This window comes from Protomyctophum bolini (assembly GCF_963924005.1).
Source record: "Protomyctophum bolini genome assembly, chromosome: 20".
In the NCBI taxonomy this organism is placed as follows: Eukaryota; Metazoa; Chordata; class Actinopteri; order Myctophiformes; family Myctophidae; genus Protomyctophum; species Protomyctophum bolini.
Window position 1 is genome coordinate 9,735,458 of NC_137881.1, and position 20,685 is coordinate 9,756,142.

The window sequence follows — 20,685 nt, forward strand, 5'->3', positions numbered from 1 at the left end:
CCAACCAGAAAATTCAGCTGGCAGCTACATTATGCAGTTTCACCCTGAATAAAATATAAACTAATAAATACAAATCTGGTCATAATCAGGAAAGGGACTGTTTAAACCTTCTTGTTACCCTGGTAAAATTATTTACCAGACATAGACATAAAATTTTATTTATTTATTTTCCCATGATTTTGCAGCCCATTTTTTCACCCAGTGTCAATTATCTAATGTAATCCTGGGCGCTACACTTCCAGAGGTTCCTTTCAACTCCATCAGGCGCCCCGGGGGAGGTAGTTTAGAGACCAGGATTGCTGCATGTGTTTTTGTGGGGGTACCTACCCTAGGGGACACGGGGGCAACATGCACACAGACTCCACACAGAAAGGCCACCTTGGGTATGGGCACTGTTGACGCGGAGGAGAAAACACGGCCCCAGCGCCCCCAGCTGTGAGGCGACAGCACTACAAACTGTGCGAACGTGCCCCCTGAGACATTTCAAGTTACTGCAATTCGGTTTACATTGAATAACCCTAATTGCTCCCAATGCATTGGTTCCAGGCCCTGGTTACATCGCTAAACAGTTACATTACTATTTAAGGGCTGTGATTTCTTGACATTGACACAGCTAGATTGCTAGAAACGACTCTTGTTACTTGGATAGAGCTTACAGATATACTGTACTATACATAACGGTGCAACACTAGATACTGGCAGCCTCTGTAGACATTTTTAAAGCACAGCTCAAGACCCACTTCTACACTCTTGCTTTTAATTGATCTTTTAATTTTTTTTGTTATTCATGTCCTCACTGTATTGCATTACTGCTATTATTTTCTTATGTTTTATGACTTGCTTTTCTTTTCTTTCTTTCTCCATTGCTCTGTAAAGCACTTTGAGCTGCATTTCATGTCATGAAAGGTGCTATACAAATAATGTTGTATTATTATTATTATCGAATTGTACTGTAATTCAGACAGGTTGCATTCAGCTCTCCACTAAAATGTATGGATTGGATTGTTTTAAGGACTAGCAGTGTTACAAGTTCCTATACAGAAATCAACAGTTTAGTTGAAATCACACTACTAGGCTTAGGTTATACAGGGCGACTGTGGCTCAATAAGTAGAGCAGGTCGTCCAATGATCCATGGGTCGGCGGTTCGAATCCCGGCTCCTCCTGTCTACATGTCGAAGTGTCCTTGGGCAAGACACTGAACCCCAAATTGCTCCCGATGTGCTGGTTGGTACCTTGCATGGCTTCCACCGCAATCGGTGTATGAATGTGTGTGTGAATGGGTGAATGTAATGCACAATCGATGTAAAGCGCCTTGGATAAAGGCGCTACAGTATATAAATGCACCATTTACCAAACATTAACTGCAATGTTGTACCTGAGGGGTCAGGGTTGCTCCAGTTCTGGCTGTTAAAGCCCTCATCCAGACTGCCTCTCTTCAACGGATGTTCTTCCTATTAATCAGAACCACATTACATCACACATTACATGTGTACATTAAGCACATCCTTGACAAGTTTGCTCTTGAATAAATGTCAGTATAACCCCCGGCCATAGTATTTACAATTTAATTGCACCAATTTTACGTAGTCAGCTCGCACCACCAGATGCTACGTTCATGATTTACTGAAGCTGTGCCAAGATAAAATCTTGAGACAACCTCTTAAGGTCAAGTATATTCCACACACACATAGTAGTCTGGAGTCTAGAAGCATTTCGATTTGCAGTATAATACTTAGAAACAGCCGAGTGAAACTTTCATCAAGTTCCATTTCATGATTGCATTATTTTCAAAACTTTGCAAAACTTTCCATTCAGTAGCTTTAGCTTTTAATTCTTTGTAGCATCATTGAGGTCAAAGTCTTCTGACTGGACACACAGAATTACCAAGTCCTCATTTGGTTAAGGGAGAGTTTTCTACCTCCCATGAAAACACGATTGTTTGTTTGTTTATTTATTTAGTTTCAAACAAATGTCTCCGCTCACCGCTAAGAGCCTGCAGACTAATGGTAATTGCTCTAGCCCCTGCTGGCATCGGTGCATCTTGTTCATTTGCTCCTATTGATTAAAACTAAGTGCGTGAGGCACCATTGGCAAGCTAGATCAAGAATCACCCCTTTCCCCGGCGACAATTAGTATCATCCAGCACGTACGTGTCTGCCAATTCTCATGCTGGGGGAGACTAAACACAGATCATTAGAGGGGGAGGGGATCGGGAAAGAGCACTCTGCAAAGTCAGAGGGAGCCATGTTCGATAATGGACTAGCGAAAGGTTACCGCTGTGTCAGAAGGGCTGGCTGTTTATAAGTCCTTCCTTCTGGCGCACGCAATCTCAAGGATCTCTTCGAATAGGAATATTATGTAAGGCAGGGCCTACTGGCAAGTGGTGGCAACAACAACAGGATAATGATCTCACAATGCAACGGAGCTTTGATCAAAAAATCCATGTTAATCCCAATGTCATGTACACCTCTGCAGGTCTTCAATGTGGGGGCATACGTACTGTGCTCACGGCACCCATTTCGCTAGGGGCCCCATTTGGAAAGGAGAACGAGGAAAAAAGTAAGAAAGAGAAGAAAATGCATTCAATACACAGACACAGACACGTGCGCACACACACGTATTACACAGCTTAGTTGAACGCTTGATTCTGATTTGTCAATCGCTGAATTCAGCGGTGTTATTTCTGTATAATGACCTCAGAGCCTCAGAGCACCTGGCTGCGCAGCTTGAACTTTATGCTGTATCCAACATGGCAGCCATGTAAACAAACACACAATGTAACTAACCATTGCTCTCAATAATGTTTTTTAAAACCTTTGGCGAGAAATAGACGATGCAGTAACCGAAAATGTATTATTTATACACTTCCTTGTTTTCCGAGGTGAACGTGTTAGCAAGAAATACTTACTTTTGGGTCAACGTTCATTATCAAGAAATCATCCTGAATTAAGACATTTGAATTGAAAGATTACTGTGCCAGATTATCCACTTTCTCCTGGCATCTGCATTTTGGACAAATTGCCCAAAAATAAAAATATATCTACACGATTCTAGCTGAGTTATTTCCATTTTCTTTTTTTTCCCCTTTATTTTTATTTCAGTCAGATAACAAATAGATTTAACCAATATTTATTGTAGAATGAGAATACAACTGTGTATATTATTTTATCTGGGCGTTCGGCTCTGCTACATTTTTCTCCCTGCTCGGCACAATTAGACACCATCATTAAACATTAAGAGCAGGGAGATAGATATACAACAACAACAACCCCCCCATGGGGAACAGAAATAACAGAGCCCACCGGTTGCTGGGGCAAACATCACATAACCAGGAACCATACGCAGAAGGAAGGCAGGAAGAAGCATGCAGTCTAGTTGAGCTTAAATACCCCGCCCAATTGGTCAGCAAACTGCCACATCAGCGAACGACACGCAAGTCTTGCACACACTGAATACACCCACATAGTAATGCAGCATATTAACCCCTTGAGTATATGTATGCGCCCTTGAGCACAGCATGAAACCCCCTCGAGTATATCTGACTGAACTAACTCCACAGAAAAGTTGGGGAACCTCTGCAGTGTGCCGCATTGGACGATGCCTGTGCTTGAGGTGGACAGAGAGCCTGTTCTGTTAGACTGCTGCCTCCAGACATTACATAACACACACACACACACACACCTCTTTGGACTGGCTGTGCGTGACGTCTCTACGCTGCGTGGTCATCTTCTCACCACCGCCTCTGACCAGTGTGAGGTAGTAACCGCTGCCGAAACACTTCTTGAGGAAGAGGGAGGAGCCGCAGCAACGCATCCTGCCATGTGAGATGATGGCGATTCGGTCGCCTAAGATGTCCGCCTCGTCCATGTGATGCGTGGACAGGATGATTGTTCGGCCTGGGGAGGGAGAGAGAGAGAGAGAGAAAGAGAGAGAGACTGAAATAAACAAAATATTGGTTTCACTTCATTTAGGCACAGTTCAAGAGGCACTGAAAAGTTCCTTCTCTTTGTCTGGGTGGGTGGGTGGGTGGATGGATGGATGGGTGCGTATACCTGAATGAGAGTGTGTGTCTGAATACCTGAATGAGAGTGTGTGTCTGAATACCTGAATGAGAGTGTGTGTCTGAGATAGCAAATCAAAGGACAGGATAGACTGGGATAAGAAATACAAAGAATTGTGAAGGCATGTAATGAAAAGTATATAAAAGAGCACTGTTGCTGCATACAACAACTATCAGGGCCCTTGTTTGTTTTGGCAACGGCTTGACAAGAAAAGATGACATGAATCAAAATGGTTCAAAACAAGCCAATAGCAGTCTGTCTCTGCGTGGCAGTCACTTATCATCTAACTGCTGTCTTTTTCACTGATGACTGTCCTCAAAAAACTCCACAGACAGTTTTTGTGCGCTTGTGAATCTTGGACAAAAATATACGAAATCGAAAGTCACTCAAGGCGCCCACACTCACACACGCAATACGTGCAAACCTCCCACGGGGCAGCACACCTAAACCTAACCTTAACCCTCACCAACCTTAATCTGGTTGTTTTAACGCACCCCTCACCAACCTTAATCCGGTCGTTTTAACGCACCCCTCACCAACCTTAATCCGGTCGTTTTAACGCACCCATCACCAACCTTATGTCTAACCAATGACTAGTCTAAACTAAGTATGCACCCCCAGTGTTATTCCAGTAAAGTATGGGAAGCTTCGATATCCAGAAGTTCGGGCCAGAATGCGGCCATCACAACTATCGGTTATATCGGTCAGATTGGCGGTTCTGGACAACCGCATATTCGAACGACGCGGCAGCGGGCACCACACTTCTTCTTGCCGATGTGCGAGCCGAGTTTGAAGTTGGTCGGTCCCATATGCATATTATATGCACATGAGCATTAACCTTTCTTTCTGGTTGGATGATCATGAAAGACTTGAATTATGTTTTAGGAAAGGTATTTTCTTTTTAGCAGATGTCATATGCAAGGCTTGAGGAAAAATATGTTCTGTATGTTTGAAGTTTGAAAAACAGAGTTTTTATTTCATTGTACATCTATATGCAATGATGCAATGAAGAAATTATTTATATAGTGTCCTGTGTAAGTCCGTGTGGGCTAGGCACCTTTGGTGCATGACACAGAAATAAATAATATATTTCTATCTCTATGGGCATAGCGGTCGGCCTGCACTCCCAGTAGCCAATTGTAATATAGGATATTGTGGTTGGTAATGTGAAACTTTCTACAATTGTGTAAATCCGGATGCTACAGGATACAAGTTTTGTACGTAGTAAATCAGATTACATTTACATTGTAATCTATCTACAGTATCTATCCATCTATCCATCCATCCATCATCCACTTTGAGGTAGGATTAATGCACAAAGCACATAAAACAAAAGCACCTTATATTGTGCAATTGTTATTTTTAGTTTTAGTCTTTTTTAGTCTGTCCCAGGAATAAGGAATAATAATTCCCAGAATGGCCTCAAACTTGCCGTGTCTGTGTCAAATGACCCAATGGTGTGCACTGCAGTGCAGTGGCAATTTGATCAGACCAAAGTTTTCTGAAGTCCGTATCCGTCTAGTTTCTTCAATGTCAAGGAGCCAAAACCCAAGAATATTATTTTGTATAATTGGATGTAACGATAAAGACTTTTGAATGTTCCCTCTTGAAATCGTGCTTCAAAGAGAAACCAGTCTAATTTAATTTGCCTCAATCTTTTGATTCAAGACGGATAACTGCATTGGCAATAAAAGCATGGATTGCTAGTTATTCACCTTTCATATCATCCAACTAGTATCAGGAAATTAATTAGATCTGTGATGAAGTCCGGGCCAGCTCAATTCTGTATGTCTGTAGAAAGAAGTAGATCGTAGATCACATAAGTAATTATTGAGAGAGTTGGTGTTCAAAAGCAGACATTTTCTTCAATGGTTCAAAAACGTTTGGTTTATTTGAATATTATAAAGTGTTTAAAAGGTAGAGGGTCAGTAGTTTGACCTCTGATGGATGCATTCAAACTCAACCTCTCCGCACCTTTCTGCTATGCATCTAGGTATGTGAGGGAGGGGCTTAGAGGGTGGAGGCGGAGCTGAAGCTGAGGATTAGAAAGATTAGAATTATTTATTCTATTATCAGTATTATTTACTAGACCGGCATGGTGCCCAACGGGAACGATGCAAGTAGGGAACGATGTAAGTTGGCAATGCATCGTTCTAGGGATGCATGATTTTTTTTAAACCGATAACTTCTTTGCTTCACCTACGTACAGTACATATACCGATAATACAAATGTGAGTAATGGTACATGTACACAGCTTTGACCTAAGCAAATACAGTATATCATACCTATGACATGCTGGGTGCTTGTCAGCAGATATTATCGGGATGATAATTATTGCGCATCCCTACATCGTTTTGTATTTACCACATGTACATGCATGTTCATGTACTGACACACACACACACACACACACACACACACACACACACACACACACACACACACACACTTAAACATTATTATTTACCACAACGTTCAATCACAGTCCGTTTATATGTGATGATCTAAATTATATTTTAGTGTGATTGACGCGTAGAGAGACGGTATACAGCCATCATCAAAGTTGTTTTCTTGGCCACAGCACAACATTTATAATAAATAATAGTTGATAAGTTTAGCGTCATCACTTATGCCATGCAGGGACAAAGAACGTGCAAAGTGCACGGTTCCTTCATTGACCAAAAAGTGGATGTTCAGCCATTTCAGACTGGCCAACCATTTTGGTCCTGTGATCCTCACCAATCTCACGTCCCAGTCAATCCCTGTCAACCTCTTAGCTGCTAAATCCGTCTATTCCATTTAAATCCTTGACGCTACACAGAGCATGTTTGAAGCCTTCTGGATAAACACGACACCAAGATGTCCCGCTGCAAGCCACAGACGAGCTGCACTCATCAAAACAACTCGCTCAATTAAACCCATGGGAATGGGCAGAATGCTACAAGGTGGGAGGTCGCCTGAGGAGAAGCAACACTTTTCTTCAAAGCATTAGTTTGTGGTTTTATGAGGACAAAAATACACTACATCGCCTGTGAATTGGGAGTGAAATAAATGTGCTTTGACTGTCCACAAAGGTATTCTGATTTATAGCGTGTTGCTGCAGTGTATTACGACAGAAATTGATGGCTCGAATAGGTGGGTAATGCTGTAGTCCCACAACGAACAATAAAGTTGAGGTTCTGCGTTCTGTAATTCAGCTCCCTGCTCCCATGTATATCAAGTGGATGGATATAGATTTTAACGCAGTGTTCTCCGAGCAGAGAGATGGGTATTGTGCGCCCCGGCAGTGTGATGAATTATCGGGCGGAACTGTGATGACTGCTCTTTGAGACAATGAATTCAGATCAATGATACTGAGAATTACCTTGACGCCCGCGTCAGCATTTCCTCCGAGTCAAAAGACATAAGCCCCTTGTTTTGATTATAGATAGGATCCAATTGAAAAGGGTACACATTGAAATATGTACACACGTCATATTTAATACCTACAGTAGTAGTGCTTTTCATTAAAATATCTCAAACAGCATGATTTGAACCATGTGTGAAGGTTATAAATTCATTTCTCTCCCTCTCGTCTTAGATCCAATTCTCTCCTCCCTCCCTCTCGACTCTGCAGCCTCTTCCTTTCACTCCACCATTTCATCCGTCATCTGTCCACCAGCTCCTTGGTTATCTGAAACCCTCAGAGCCGAGTTAAACGTCTCAGAGCATGCTGAAAGGACGCGGCACAGAACTGGCCAATCAGATGACCTGTGCCATTTCCATTCACTCATCTCTGCCTTCCCCACTCTCATTATCCACCACCAGGTCCTCTTTAAACGAGTCAGTTCTCTGACTCCCAATGCAGGAATGCTCTTTTCCACCTTCAAGCCCCCACAACTGCCACTCACTTCCTCACTGCTGAAGCTTTCATCACCTACTTTCATCGCCTATTTTGAGAAGCTTGATGCACTTTCTCCCATCTTCCCACTATCATTTAACTAATCGGTCTACCGTTTCTCCTCCGTAATCACCAATTAGTATTCGGTCCTGAAACTGGTGTATCCACCAGACCATGCAACCTCCTGTACCCCCCCCCCCACACACACACACACACACACACCTCAATCTTTCAGATTCCATTCATGACCACCGACAACCGGCATGGCTGCATTCCATCTACACCTTAAAGTCAGCCACAGTTACGCCGCTCAAAGGATGGTTGGAAGGTATGCTGGGCATGCTCACTCTGAGCCCTACATCCACAATGCGGCAGCATGCTTGGTCTTCAATCTCCATAAATGTGACACCTCACCCTTCTGTCACTCCCTTAACTGGCTTCCAGTTGCTGCCCACATCAAATGCAAAATGCTGGTGATGACCTACAGTACAAGGCTACCAAGTAAGTATATGGCACCCGTTTAACTTAACACATGATCCCTGCTACACCCCTTCCTGTATACTCACAATGCATCAGCCAACACTATCCCCTCCCTAGACACACTGGCCAACGCTCCAAGCTTCGTACACCTCAGTACAGACTGCAGTCTTACATTTTCCAGCGCAGTCTGAAAACTGACCTCTTCAGTCTTTAGCACTCATTGTTCTTTGTATCACTTCTTGTTTGCCCATTTCATTTCCTATTTTGATAGAAGGTAGTTATGTAGATGCATGTTTGTTACTTGTCCTTTTGCTATGCATGTTACTTATTTAAATAGACATACTGTTTGCTTGTTAAGTGTGTTATTTAAATGTTGACATCAGCCGTAGAGGCAATTATGTCTGAAAACGTCACCAAAATGTATTGGTAGTCATTGCTTTTCAGATTATTTTCTGAATAATAACGAACACATTATTAAGCTTGTGATTAAGCAGCAGTAGATTGACAAGTGTTGAACGCAATGGCCTAGAGGATTTGCTTCATTAGTTAGTAGGTCAGAACATGGAGCATAATCTTTCAGAAATGCCATAGGAGCTGCTGTAAGAAATTGTAATCAGTGTGTAATAAACTTCAGTTGTTGTAAAACAAATTGCTCGTGAGAGAGAATGTTATTGGTTGGATAAGCTTTTGTGACTTTTGATTTGGGCGAGTACATTTGTCAGTGAGTTACGTGTGCAACTGTGCATAGCCTCATGCAGTAATTATTCAGCTCACAGATCAGAGAACATGACTCATTCATTGCCCCGCGGCGCAGTATCAAACTATTTAACTTACAAAATGTACTATACCGCCTGATCGCACTTCATGGCCCTGACTTCCTGTGCGTGTGTGTGTGTGTGTGTGTGTGCAGTTAGCGAGGTACTGCTCAGTTTCAGCCATTATAGGAAGCCGCTCAATTTGGAGGAGGTGTTGTTTCCTTTATCCATGATTTATGTCTGCTGCCCTGTGTCCGACATGTCAGCTGTACTGTATGTAACGATGCTTTGCCGTCCATGCATGTTGTAACTGGCTGCTCTCCTGTCAAACTGCACTGGCATGCAGTGTTTATGTCCTTTGTACAAGGTATTCCTGTACTTCTCATTATGTGGACATTAATAAACAACATGTGTGTGTACATTAATGCCGAATATTAATGCCGAATAGGGCCTAATGGTTTCTAAAAATATGCAATTTCTATTTCATCAGACAAAATAAATAACTAGAAATGTGATTTACCTCCCGTAGTTTCAGAGATAATGTAATGTCTTACTGTATAAGCGGTGCATCCGGTCTGCAAAGGGTTCTCCATCATAGTAACATATTACTGTAACAGAGGCCGGATCGAACACTGAATAAGATGACTGAAGGAGGAGTAGGAGAGGATCACATAATTTGCATCTAATATTTATCGGACTGAATTGCATTTAATACTCTAATAATTATATTTAAAGAATTTATCTACAGTAAATCTTTAACCTATTTCACACAGTGTAAGAGAGAATGATTCTCTCGCATGTCATCTCAACATCTCTAAATAGACGAATGTGACTTGATCTCCATTTGTGAGGTCTGAACAACTCACTTTAGAGAGAGAGATAAGAGAGAGGTTCTAAAATGGCATACAAATAGGCACACTTAAAGTTCAAATATGAAGTCATTCCAATTTCCACAGCCTGGGAGCTACGAGGGAAAATACTCTAGGATGCTTGGAGCATTGGCCAGGGAAGAGGTGGGTCAGATGTCCGTGTTAGCTGATCTACTGTATGTGCAGGAAGGGGTGGAGGGCTGAATCGTGTCCTGAAGGTAAAGGGGTGGCAGGGTGCCATGAACGTGATTGCCTTGTAGCCAGGTCATCATTCATTAAGCAAATAAAGCTAACTCTAGATGAGCGATTCATTCAACAACAAAAAAGCTACAAAAACTCTAGATTCAGCAACCAAAACTAATAATCCAATCCTTTGGACCTTGGGATTAACATGGGAACACCATATGGATCTTAGACTTATCCCCCTGTGACATCAGTCATCCAAATTTGGGCAAGGTTTCCACCTCATCAAAGCCCACCCTGGCAGACTGATAACATGCTTGTTCAAAGAGGAACGTTTTAAGGCGGTTCTTAAAAATCTCCACAGAGTGCAAATCTCAGGGTTGGGGAAGAGCATTCCAAAGTTTGGAATGGTGGAGGGTGGTTCCAACAGACCTAAGGACCCTTCTGGGCACATAACGTGGCACCAGGTCAGTCAAGTAAGCCGGTGCCTGACCATGCACAGCTCTAAAAGTGAGCACCATTACCTTGAATTGGACCCTGACATTCACCGGAAGCCAGTGCAAGTAGGCCAGAACTGGACCAACAACTACAAAACAGTACAGCTCCGTCGCTACAATACCCCCACCAGCGTGTCGCCCGTCCCGGAAACGTAAGAGCTACACATAGTCTCATATTGACGCAGAGCTTTGGGCCAGCTGCTGCTCTGTTTACAATCACGGCATGTACGTTCACAACTACTGTACGGTACGCCACTGTTTATAGACCAAAATGCAGTTTGGGCTGCATTTTCATTGGTCAGAGGTGTAGCATTCGCCAGCGAATGTCCGCAGAATTCAACAGCAGAGCGAAAACTTTGCAGCCGCAATTTTGCTCAGTGGAAATTTGTTGGTGATGTGGAACCTTGCATTGACTTTATACAAATTAAAAGGCGAATTATTTGTGTCGAAAATTCGTCCCCGGTCACCCGGTGTGTAAAGACCTTAAGCTTTGTTCCTACTTGTACCACTGACTAGTTTCCACTAACATGTGCTAAACTGATTCTAATTAAGTGCAGTACTTACGTACGTACCAAACCAACAGCCTTGAATGCAAAAATCTGAGAAATACACAAATTTGTATATTTCTCCACATATTAAAACTAAATGAACTACATTAAATTAACTAAATAAAATAACATTGTGCTCTTCAACAGCGGCACAAATCAGTCATGCATATTAGAAATGTTCAAATATGACTCAGTATAGCCTGAAGAGATTTATATAATCTGTACGTATGAAGTTTAGAGTAATAAAATGCTTTTTTGTTTCCCTGCCAGTAAGAACAATACTGTATGGGATTCTATCAAAACAAACGTACTGTACACACAGGACACTTTGGCCACTTTGTAAACAAACAAAAAACAACTAATTAACGACGCAGAACATCAATATCAAGCCCAGCCCAGCCCAACACAAATAGACTCCCCACAGTATAGCTTTTTGTGCTTTAACAAACCTCAGTCAGTGCCAATAAGACCACAGAGAACATACAAAAGATACAAACTCGTTCAACTAGTCACACTGTGTGGGTGTTCTCATTCTGAGAGTTATCTCTGTCTTCCAATCGGAGTGAAAGGGCTTAAATAGCTCTAATGAGACAGTGAGGGCAGGATGGACGAAAAACGTTCGTCGACTACCTTTTTCCACTGATTAAAACTAAACAGAAACTGAATGATAAGCTATGGTGACTATTATATTGACAATTCCGTCAACAAAAACTAGACTAAAATGTTAGGAAGGGACTAGTGGACAAGAGATCCAGTATAAGTCATTTTACACTTGGTTGCATGCTGAAAATAGACTATCTTGTAGATCGGCTAGTGTAGTGTAAAATCCGTCATCAAGGCCCACCAAAATGCATTCTAGTCGACTAAATCAACTGTAGATTTAGTCGACTAAAATCTTGTGATATTTACTAAAACTAAAACTAGACTAACTAAAACTAGGCTAACACTAAAACATTCCAGGTGACAAAAATGTGACTGAAACTAAATTAAAACTATTGAAGAGACTATGACTAAAATCTAAATTTGCTGCCAAAAACAACACTGCACTCAATGCACATTAAACATTTAGCTGTTGAGGGAATGTCTTATTATAATGTCTGCATCTTGCTTACAGCTACTGGCAAGCACAGAGTGTACAGTATGTGGTCAAAGAGTGTCGAGGTGACTGAATGTAGGTGTCAGACATTTAACGACTGTGTTAAAAGGCAATGTCAATTAAAGCTCTTCTGACGCCTCGTCTTCACTGCCACAGTGCCACTGCTATCCATCCCCAGTGCAAATGATATAACTTACTTTCCTCCCACATTTTACAGTGTCACAAGGAGCAAGTCTTTAAGCAAATACGTTTTGTGAATTTGACAGCTTATTTTAAAAGAGCCGTTTATGAAGTCATATTCAATATTCCTCAGCCTTGTCAGTTAAAACTTTTATCATTTAACTGGGTTTCAGTTACGCAAACTTTCTCACCATGAGCCAGATAAAATATAGACTCTGCGAGACGTAGGCCAGTCGATACTACAAATATCAGCCACTTCAAAGCTTGAAGTGGCTTCGGTCCGACTCCTTCACTGCAGCAGAGCTCATACCTTGTTTGTACTTCAGCAGAAGGTCCCAGATACCCCTACGGGCATACGGATCTACCCCCGCCGTGGGCTCGTCCAGGATGACGATTTTGGATCCTCCAACAAATGCGATGGCCACCGACAACTTCCTCTGCATCCCACCTGCAATAGGAGAGCAGTTGATCACACGACGGCATTAGAGGCGTCTAAAAGCCTCCGGACTGTGAAACGACAAAACGTCAGCGTACGGAAGACTGTCAAAATGTAGGTTGCATTTAGATGAGAATGCATCTTGGAGTTAAACAGAAACCCTTGAAAGAACAACACTGTGCAAACTCCTGTCAACCGCATCATCTTATTAGGTATTAGTTAGTCGGCTGTGGCAATGATGTGAAGGAATGGTGTACAGTAGGAAGTGTGTCAGCCATGTTGCTCAGGATGTGTTATTGCCTTTTGCATGTCGCAGTGTGATTGATGGCAGGGAGCTGGGTGTGCCTTGCTGGGGCTACTGCACACCTGCCAGGCTCACAGAGAGCTGCTCAGAATGCGTCCTATGTCGTGCTAATGTAGCAGAAATGTCAGGGTAGATCAACCTTGAAAGTCATATTTCAGTGATTTTGCTCACAAGCTATCCATGACTAGGAACAATTTATCAGGCAAGACTTGCTCATGCCCCGGCCCACTCCCCGACAATGAATTACAGCCTCTGACATGCAGGTACGTACAAAGTACAGGTGTGCACGTGTCTAGACAGGCACGTGCACCCGCACAGGAATACTCTGACAGGAAGATTAGGCACTTCATATTTAATATAAGGATAATCTGCAGATGATATCGCCGCCCGGGGGATGTGTATGCACCAACCCGAGCAAACGGATATATCTGCACCTGTGTGCACACACAGATTAACAAATGACCTCAAATAAAAATGTACATCTGTGCATGATTTCCAGGTTCCACGGAAGCTCAAGGACAGCATGTGCACATGTGCACTGCACATGTGTATCCGCAAACGCACACAATCACATACCCGACAGGTTCTTGGCGAGCTCCTTCCTCTTGTGTGGCAGGCCCACATCCGTAATCATTTGGTCCATCTCGGCTTTCACCTCGTCGCGGCTGCATCCCTTCAGTCTGGCGTAGAAGTAGATGTGCTCTTCCACTGTCAAACTGATGAAAATATATTGGGTAACACAAATTAAGCCCATGTCTATAAGTCATTATAAACATACTAAGTGTATAATGCATAATATTCTGTACCAATATAATTATAGTTACTTACAGTATAAGCACACACAGTTACTCATTAAGCTATAGAACAGGATTCATAAGACAAAGCATTTTGTTCACTTTTTACGTTATTACCGCATCAAGTGTAAAACAGTGGGTAAAATTAGTTTTGTTAGGCCATCCTCATGACCTGATGAAGATGCTATAGTTACATCGAAACGTTGTCGCTTTTTTCACTTGCACCCTGTTGAATAAAAAGGCTTAAACCGTCAGTTATATTATAACTGGCGTATCATGAGAATTGAATGACCAAAGAGAGGTGCATAACTTTACTTTAAACAGGTGATCAACGATCAGAGATTCAAACATCCAAACTGTCACATTAATACAGCCTGTGGGATGCATGATCTCCAACCAATTCTGACTGCTGTTTACAACAAACAGGCTGACAAGAATTATCTTGATTTCTGTCTGCCTGTCTTTACGGCATTGCCAGAGGGGGAAATCATGCGTTTTAAATGTCTACCCCTGTGTGCACATGAATATTTTAACCCCACTTTAAATATAGACACTTCGGCTCTGCCCGGAAATAAATATTAATGACTGTAATTTGCAGGAGCTCAGTCCATCGTAATTATGATGTAAGACTTGTATGCAGTTGCAGGTAATCAGTTTGTGAAGTTGGAGATGTGGAAGGGACCTTAAAAAGGTGGTCTGAAAGCCTGAATAATGGTTACCAATGACGCCATTAGGGAGACTAAAGTGGACTGAGCGGACAAAGTTCATTTCATTTCTACAGGATATGGGGATGGGATAATGATGTATTGATTTGAAGTGTAAGCGAGACACAGAGCCATTGCTATGCATGCGATTAAACACCAGTGCAGTGATGTTTTTCTAATACCACAGTGTTCTTAGAGCATACTTATGATAACATCTATGATGATATAATCCATAGCACAGTGGGTGGAAATCATTTAAGGCTGCAGGCCTGCTCTTTAAGGACTGACATGAACCAACCCCCTCACATAAAAGGAAAAGAAACAACGATTTGTTCCCTGGACATTTTGGAAGGCATATTGTATTGCAGGGCCATTAGTACGGGCCAGGGGTAATGTTTTATGTCAATATTTTTCACTGGATGGTGTGTTCTGTGAGGAGTATATTGTTGTGTTGCACACACTTACTTGTCGAATAAGACATTGTGCTGTGGGCACATTCCCAAGTGCTTCCGGATGGTGTCCATGTCAGTGTGGATGTCATATCCGTTTATGAGGGCAGTCCCCGACGTAGGTGGAAATAGTCCTGTCAAAATAGACCTGAATGGTGGAAATACACAGGAACAAGAGAAATGTCAGCTCGGCCAAATTAATATTAAAAGGTAGAGATTCATTTTGGCTGCTTCTTTGTTCCCCACTAACGTCTCAGTGGGGTCTAATGCTGGCAAGGTGTATACAGTACAGTGGAAACTGCTTACAGTGATCACGGTTATAGTGATCAAAAATCTTGGGAGAGAATCATCCCTATACAAAGGCTGTTGAAATTATTGGCTTATAGTAAAGTAGTATGCTCAGTGTTTATTTGGGATTTTTTCATAAATGACAAACTGCCAAAATGAGTCAAGTTTGTCCTTGGCGCTTCCTAGATGATTTTCTTTCTTGCATGGCGTCTAATGAAATACAATAAAATCGTCAATCATTAATACGAAAACAGATATGTGTATCAGGTCCAATTAGGATAATTTTGCTCTTCCAATTAAATACTGTGGGCATGATGCCAGTCTAACAATGATGCTCACAAATAGACAATATACACCTAATTGCATTAGACATGTAATTATTTGCCTGTAACTGAAACGTGTATAGTAATTGTTTAGGAAAATAACATGTCACTGACAAAGGACTGGTCTTTGTCAGTGACACAAAAGTGGAATTTTGAGCAGTATTTTAAGCACCAACTTGTTGGCATTTAACTTATTTATTTGGTGTCACTGCTACCCTTAGGGAATGAGACATTGCCCCAGGTGAAGGAGTTTAGGTATCCCGGGGTCTTGTTTCACGAGTGAGGGGAAGACGGAGAAGGAGATCAGCCAGAGAATGGGAGCAGCAGGGGCTGTATTGCAGTCACTGTGTGCCGCACTGTTGTGACGAAAAGAGAGCAGAGTACCTATCCTATATTGAAATTGACTAATGGGAGGGCAGGCGGAATTCCTGACGTCATTCTGGCTCAGCCACAAACGAACCACAGCCACGTCACTATGACAACATAACCGTAAACAAACGCAAACAACAAACTGCAGCTAGAAATCCTAGAATACAGATAAAGGCCTAAACTGGCACCATGAGAAAACACTATTTAAGGTGCTTTCACCTCCTTGCATGGTTACCAAAATAACTTACATGGTGGTAGTTTTTCCAGCTCCATTATGACCCAGAAAAGATGTGATCTGGTTCTCGTAGAAATCCATGCTCAGTCCATCCACAGCCAGCTTCTTCCCAGTCTTGTAGATTTTCACAAGATTGCGGATGGAGACTCCTGGTTTCATATCAGGTGCTGGGTTCTCCAGGTACTCTTTAGAATGAAGAAAACACATATGTTTGTTTGACCGATGCAAAAGATATTTTTAAAGTGGGGTTAAAATATTCATGTTCACACTGGGGTAGACATTTAAAGCGCATGATTTCCCCCTCTGGCAATTTGTCGCTTTGTATCTTTGTATCTGAAGTTGAAGTCAGTTCATCTTTTTGTAGTTATGCAAAGATATTTTTAAAGTGGGGTTCAAATATTCATGTGCACACTGGGGTAGACATTTAAAACGCATGAATTCCCCCTCTGGCAATTTGTCGCTTTGTATCTGAAGTTGAAGTCAGTTCATCTTGTTTGTAGTTTTGTATCTTTTGCAGCAGCTACACACGTGAGATGCATCTTTACGTGGCTGGCTTACAAAGAGGTCAACATTGCTGATAAGGGAGGTTATCCGAGGTAAGGACCAGTATATTCAAGAGGCTCAACGACTACTTTGTATTAATAACGTCTATACAGTGTTTTATAGTGTATCGTACGGAAATATCATACTTTTGATATATTTTTAATTTTTTACAACTGAACCGTGTGCCCTTTATCCTCAAGTACTCTGCAATTGTTTTTCTACAATGGAAAATAAGTTAAACTATGAACCTCAGTAATACAATTGATAAGTCTGTCCAATTCCTTCTTTTTTGTTCAAATTTCATTTTGTGAACCGTGTAATTGCGTGTAATCGTGTGTAATCTGTGCTTTAGAATTTCACTATCCCAGCTACATAGTACAGCTACCGTCTGTAGTAAATCAATGAGCCCAAGGAAGCTAATAATACCTTTACTAAGTCTTGAATTGAAGTACCGGTACACTATATTCTCTTTTTTCTTCACAACTCTTTAGTCTATTATCCCCCTTGCCTCGTGTGACAAAGAACCTGCTAATGTTCATTTGCAACCCGTCCCAGAGTGAGACAATAACGCAATGTCTGTTTGCTTAATGCCCACAGGTGAGAAGTAACAATGAAAATGCTACTGTACCGTTATGCACCCCATGGTCCTTAAACGAACTCTGGTCAACTGCAGCTGTTGAGGCTGTCCCACACCAATAAGATGCAGAGAAAGGGAAATACCAGGGCTTGGGGATTCCATACTGGCCTGTTATCAAGTGTATAGAAAATATTCAGATTTTAATAACTATATATCTATGAATGATCTATCTATCAGTGGATATTTCCTCTTGAATATGTAGCACACACTTCCCCTTGTTTAATTTACAGGGGCAAGGGGAATGTGAAGACAGTTCCCTTCTAATTGCAGGTCCATTTCTAATTGACAAAACTACTGAAAGGTCACAGTCTCTCTCTCTATCTCTGTGAATCTCCAAATCTATTACTTAATAAACATCTTGTGAAAACATCCACATGACTGAGGGTTTGTGATTGTCCATACTACTGACAAAGACATATTTAAACATCTAAATACAGTGGTGGGTAACATCTGTTCATTAATGCATACCTGGAAAGACGTTTTCAATGTACCAGGTGAGCACCCAGTACAAAACAGCATCAACCAGCATCATGATGATGGACACAAGAAAACTGTATCGCTCGCCTTCTTCTGGACTCTGGCTGATATTGGACCACTGGATGCCGATGCCTTGCTCCTCGTATTTAGCGAAGTTCTCACAACCATAGCCAAAGGCCACACACGACAATAAACTCTAGGAATGAAAGATACACAGGCATTAGAAACATTTGATCAAACATGAAGACTGAGTGTGAGCACATGGAATTATGAATCAAATATGCCTGGTTGGCAACAAACACCTGTTAAAGCTGCAACCGAGAACTTATTTTAACCCATTTTGGACTGGTGTCGATAAATAAAAATGGCTTCTAAATCCTAATAGATTTCTGAAAAACCCATGTTTCTATGTCAGTTGTGCTCAACCTTTTTCATGTCAAGGACCCCCAGAATGATCTCTATTGGGCCACGGACACCCATCTCAAAAGTTTGCTCTGAAATATATATTCAAAGATTTGCACCACATTTTCACAACTTTTCAAATAGCAGAATCCTCCAAGATTCTATCTTGGAGGAACAGTCGAAGTTTGGTCTCTGGTGGAGACCGGTGTTTGAATCATGGGTGGGACATGAAACTTACGGATTCCAGCTAACCTCTTATTATTTGTCAGTTGTCAATTTAGTCCTGCTAAACAAATCTGCTACTTGGACTGGGGCTAACTTCCCAATCATACATGATCAATGATCTATCGCAGCCTAAACAGGAAGAGTAACCATGGCGGATGACTTGATTTTCATTATGCAGACTGAGCATTTATAAGGGATTTTCAGTTAAACTAAGAGAGAAACATGCAGAAGGCAATTCATGTGGTACAAACAAAGATTGGTTAGATCTTTCATACTGTAGGATATTGCAAATGATGTTCTGCCCGTGAGACATCATCTGCCATGGCCTATCACTCTGCGATGCCAGCTGTTGCATCATGCCTCATTTGCTCGCTGCATTTGAACGCGGGCAGATGCCACAGCCATTTACAGAAGCTTTTTAACACTTAAATCCGTCCATTACGTATAAAGGAAGAACATACCACTGTGGGCAGAAGCGTATACCAGCTGACGCAAAGATTATCCGCCACCTTGTAGTACCACAGACCTGACCACCATACCCAAACAGCTGCTAGCAACTTCCGCTGTCCCTCTGTCCCCCACTGTCTGGCTGCCGACAGCCAATCCCCTAAATGCAAGGAGTGCAAGTTGGGGCTAATGAGTAGCAGACAGAACACTTTACTTTGAGAAGAGCCCAGCATGTGCAGCGCCGTAGCCTCCACGTCGAGTATCCAGTGACTCAAAACAAAACTAGAAAAAACATATTTTCGACAAAGGGGAAAATACAGGACATTGGTTTGTGAATATGCCCTCCATGTCTCTTCTTTGGTTGTAAAACACTGCTTTTAGCTGTGCTTTGGCATGCACCTGCAGTCAAAACATTAATAACATTGGCAAGCAAGATAAGCATCTTATAGGTGCTTATATTGTATTGCATTGTATATTTGCTGAGGTTTTTTATTTTAATCTGTTTTAATCCGTTTTTTCGTTCTTTTTTTAGCTGTATTTGAGCTGTATAGCTGTATTGGTATGTAAAGTGCCATATTTAAGTCCATATTATCAACTTCTGACAATTTGTCTCTGATATACCGTTGTTTCTGGTGACAGACACAGTGGGAAAAGTCTATGCCATCTCCCTCCATTATTCCATGGGCATCTGGATTTGTGTGGAACCCCTCAGAGAGGGATTATAGAAGTGTGTGTACCTCCTAACATCCTCAGCAAGCATTTCTTCAAACTAAATTAAACTAGAACTGCACTCTGTCGAGTGCCTACTTGCCATAAATGGCCTACTAGTGCACAAGCAGAGCATGCAAGTACTGTCGACCGCTACAAACTTGCGCAAGTAACAACAAAAATCACAAAGTGTATCGACAACAAATATCACAAGCGTATTGAGGGTCTGAACTATCTCACACAATGTTTGGCTAGCGGGTGTTCGGCCAGTTAGACAATCTGGGAAGGTGCAACTTGCTCGCACTGCATGTGCATGCACTGCTGGAGTTTGTTTGCTCTGCAATGGCGTCAAGTTTGTTTGGTTGATCTGCCGATTTAGGCATAAAGGGGAGACAGGCAGACAGACAGACAGACAGACATAGTGAATACTCTGAGACTAGTTCAGTGGGTATTGCATAACTGTGTAGAGCATGCATTCCCAACTTGCACTGTGATCGCATTACATCGTTACCGCCTAACGTGGTCCCCAAGTAGGCAGGTGCCCAAAGTAAGCATAAACTGACAGTTTAGTTTACTCATTGAGCCAAGAAAGCTGCAAGACAAGCTTCTTCTGAAGGACACAGAGAAGAAAATGCCAGTTGTGATATAATGGACAAACCAAGGGCAGAACAAGTCAATGCATTGATTAGAGAATGGTTCAGCACCAGTGCTGATGGACAGCGACAAACCAAGTGTGACCATGCAGAAAGAACAGAAGCCATATAGTATGTTAGAATTGTTACACGAAAAACTC

The 20,685-nt window shown here is 41.9% G+C and overlaps 1 protein-coding gene across 1 annotated transcript in view; it reads right to left on the reverse strand.

The window, feature by feature from the left end:
* LOC308335948 (phospholipid-transporting ATPase ABCA1) overlaps window positions 1-20,685 on the reverse strand; it is a gene marked incomplete at both ends in the record, with an annotated part of 174,589 nt that overhangs the window by 104,185 nt on the left and 49,719 nt on the right. The window contains 8 exon segments of the mRNA XM_080793173.1: window positions 1,377-1,452; window positions 3,683-3,897; window positions 12,862-12,999; window positions 13,868-14,007; window positions 15,255-15,386; window positions 16,467-16,638; window positions 17,625-17,741; window positions 18,102-18,306. Coding sequence (XP_080649299.1) covers window positions 1,377-1,452; window positions 3,683-3,897; window positions 12,862-12,999; window positions 13,868-14,007; window positions 15,255-15,386; window positions 16,467-16,638; window positions 17,625-17,741; window positions 18,102-18,306 — 1,195 coding nt within the window.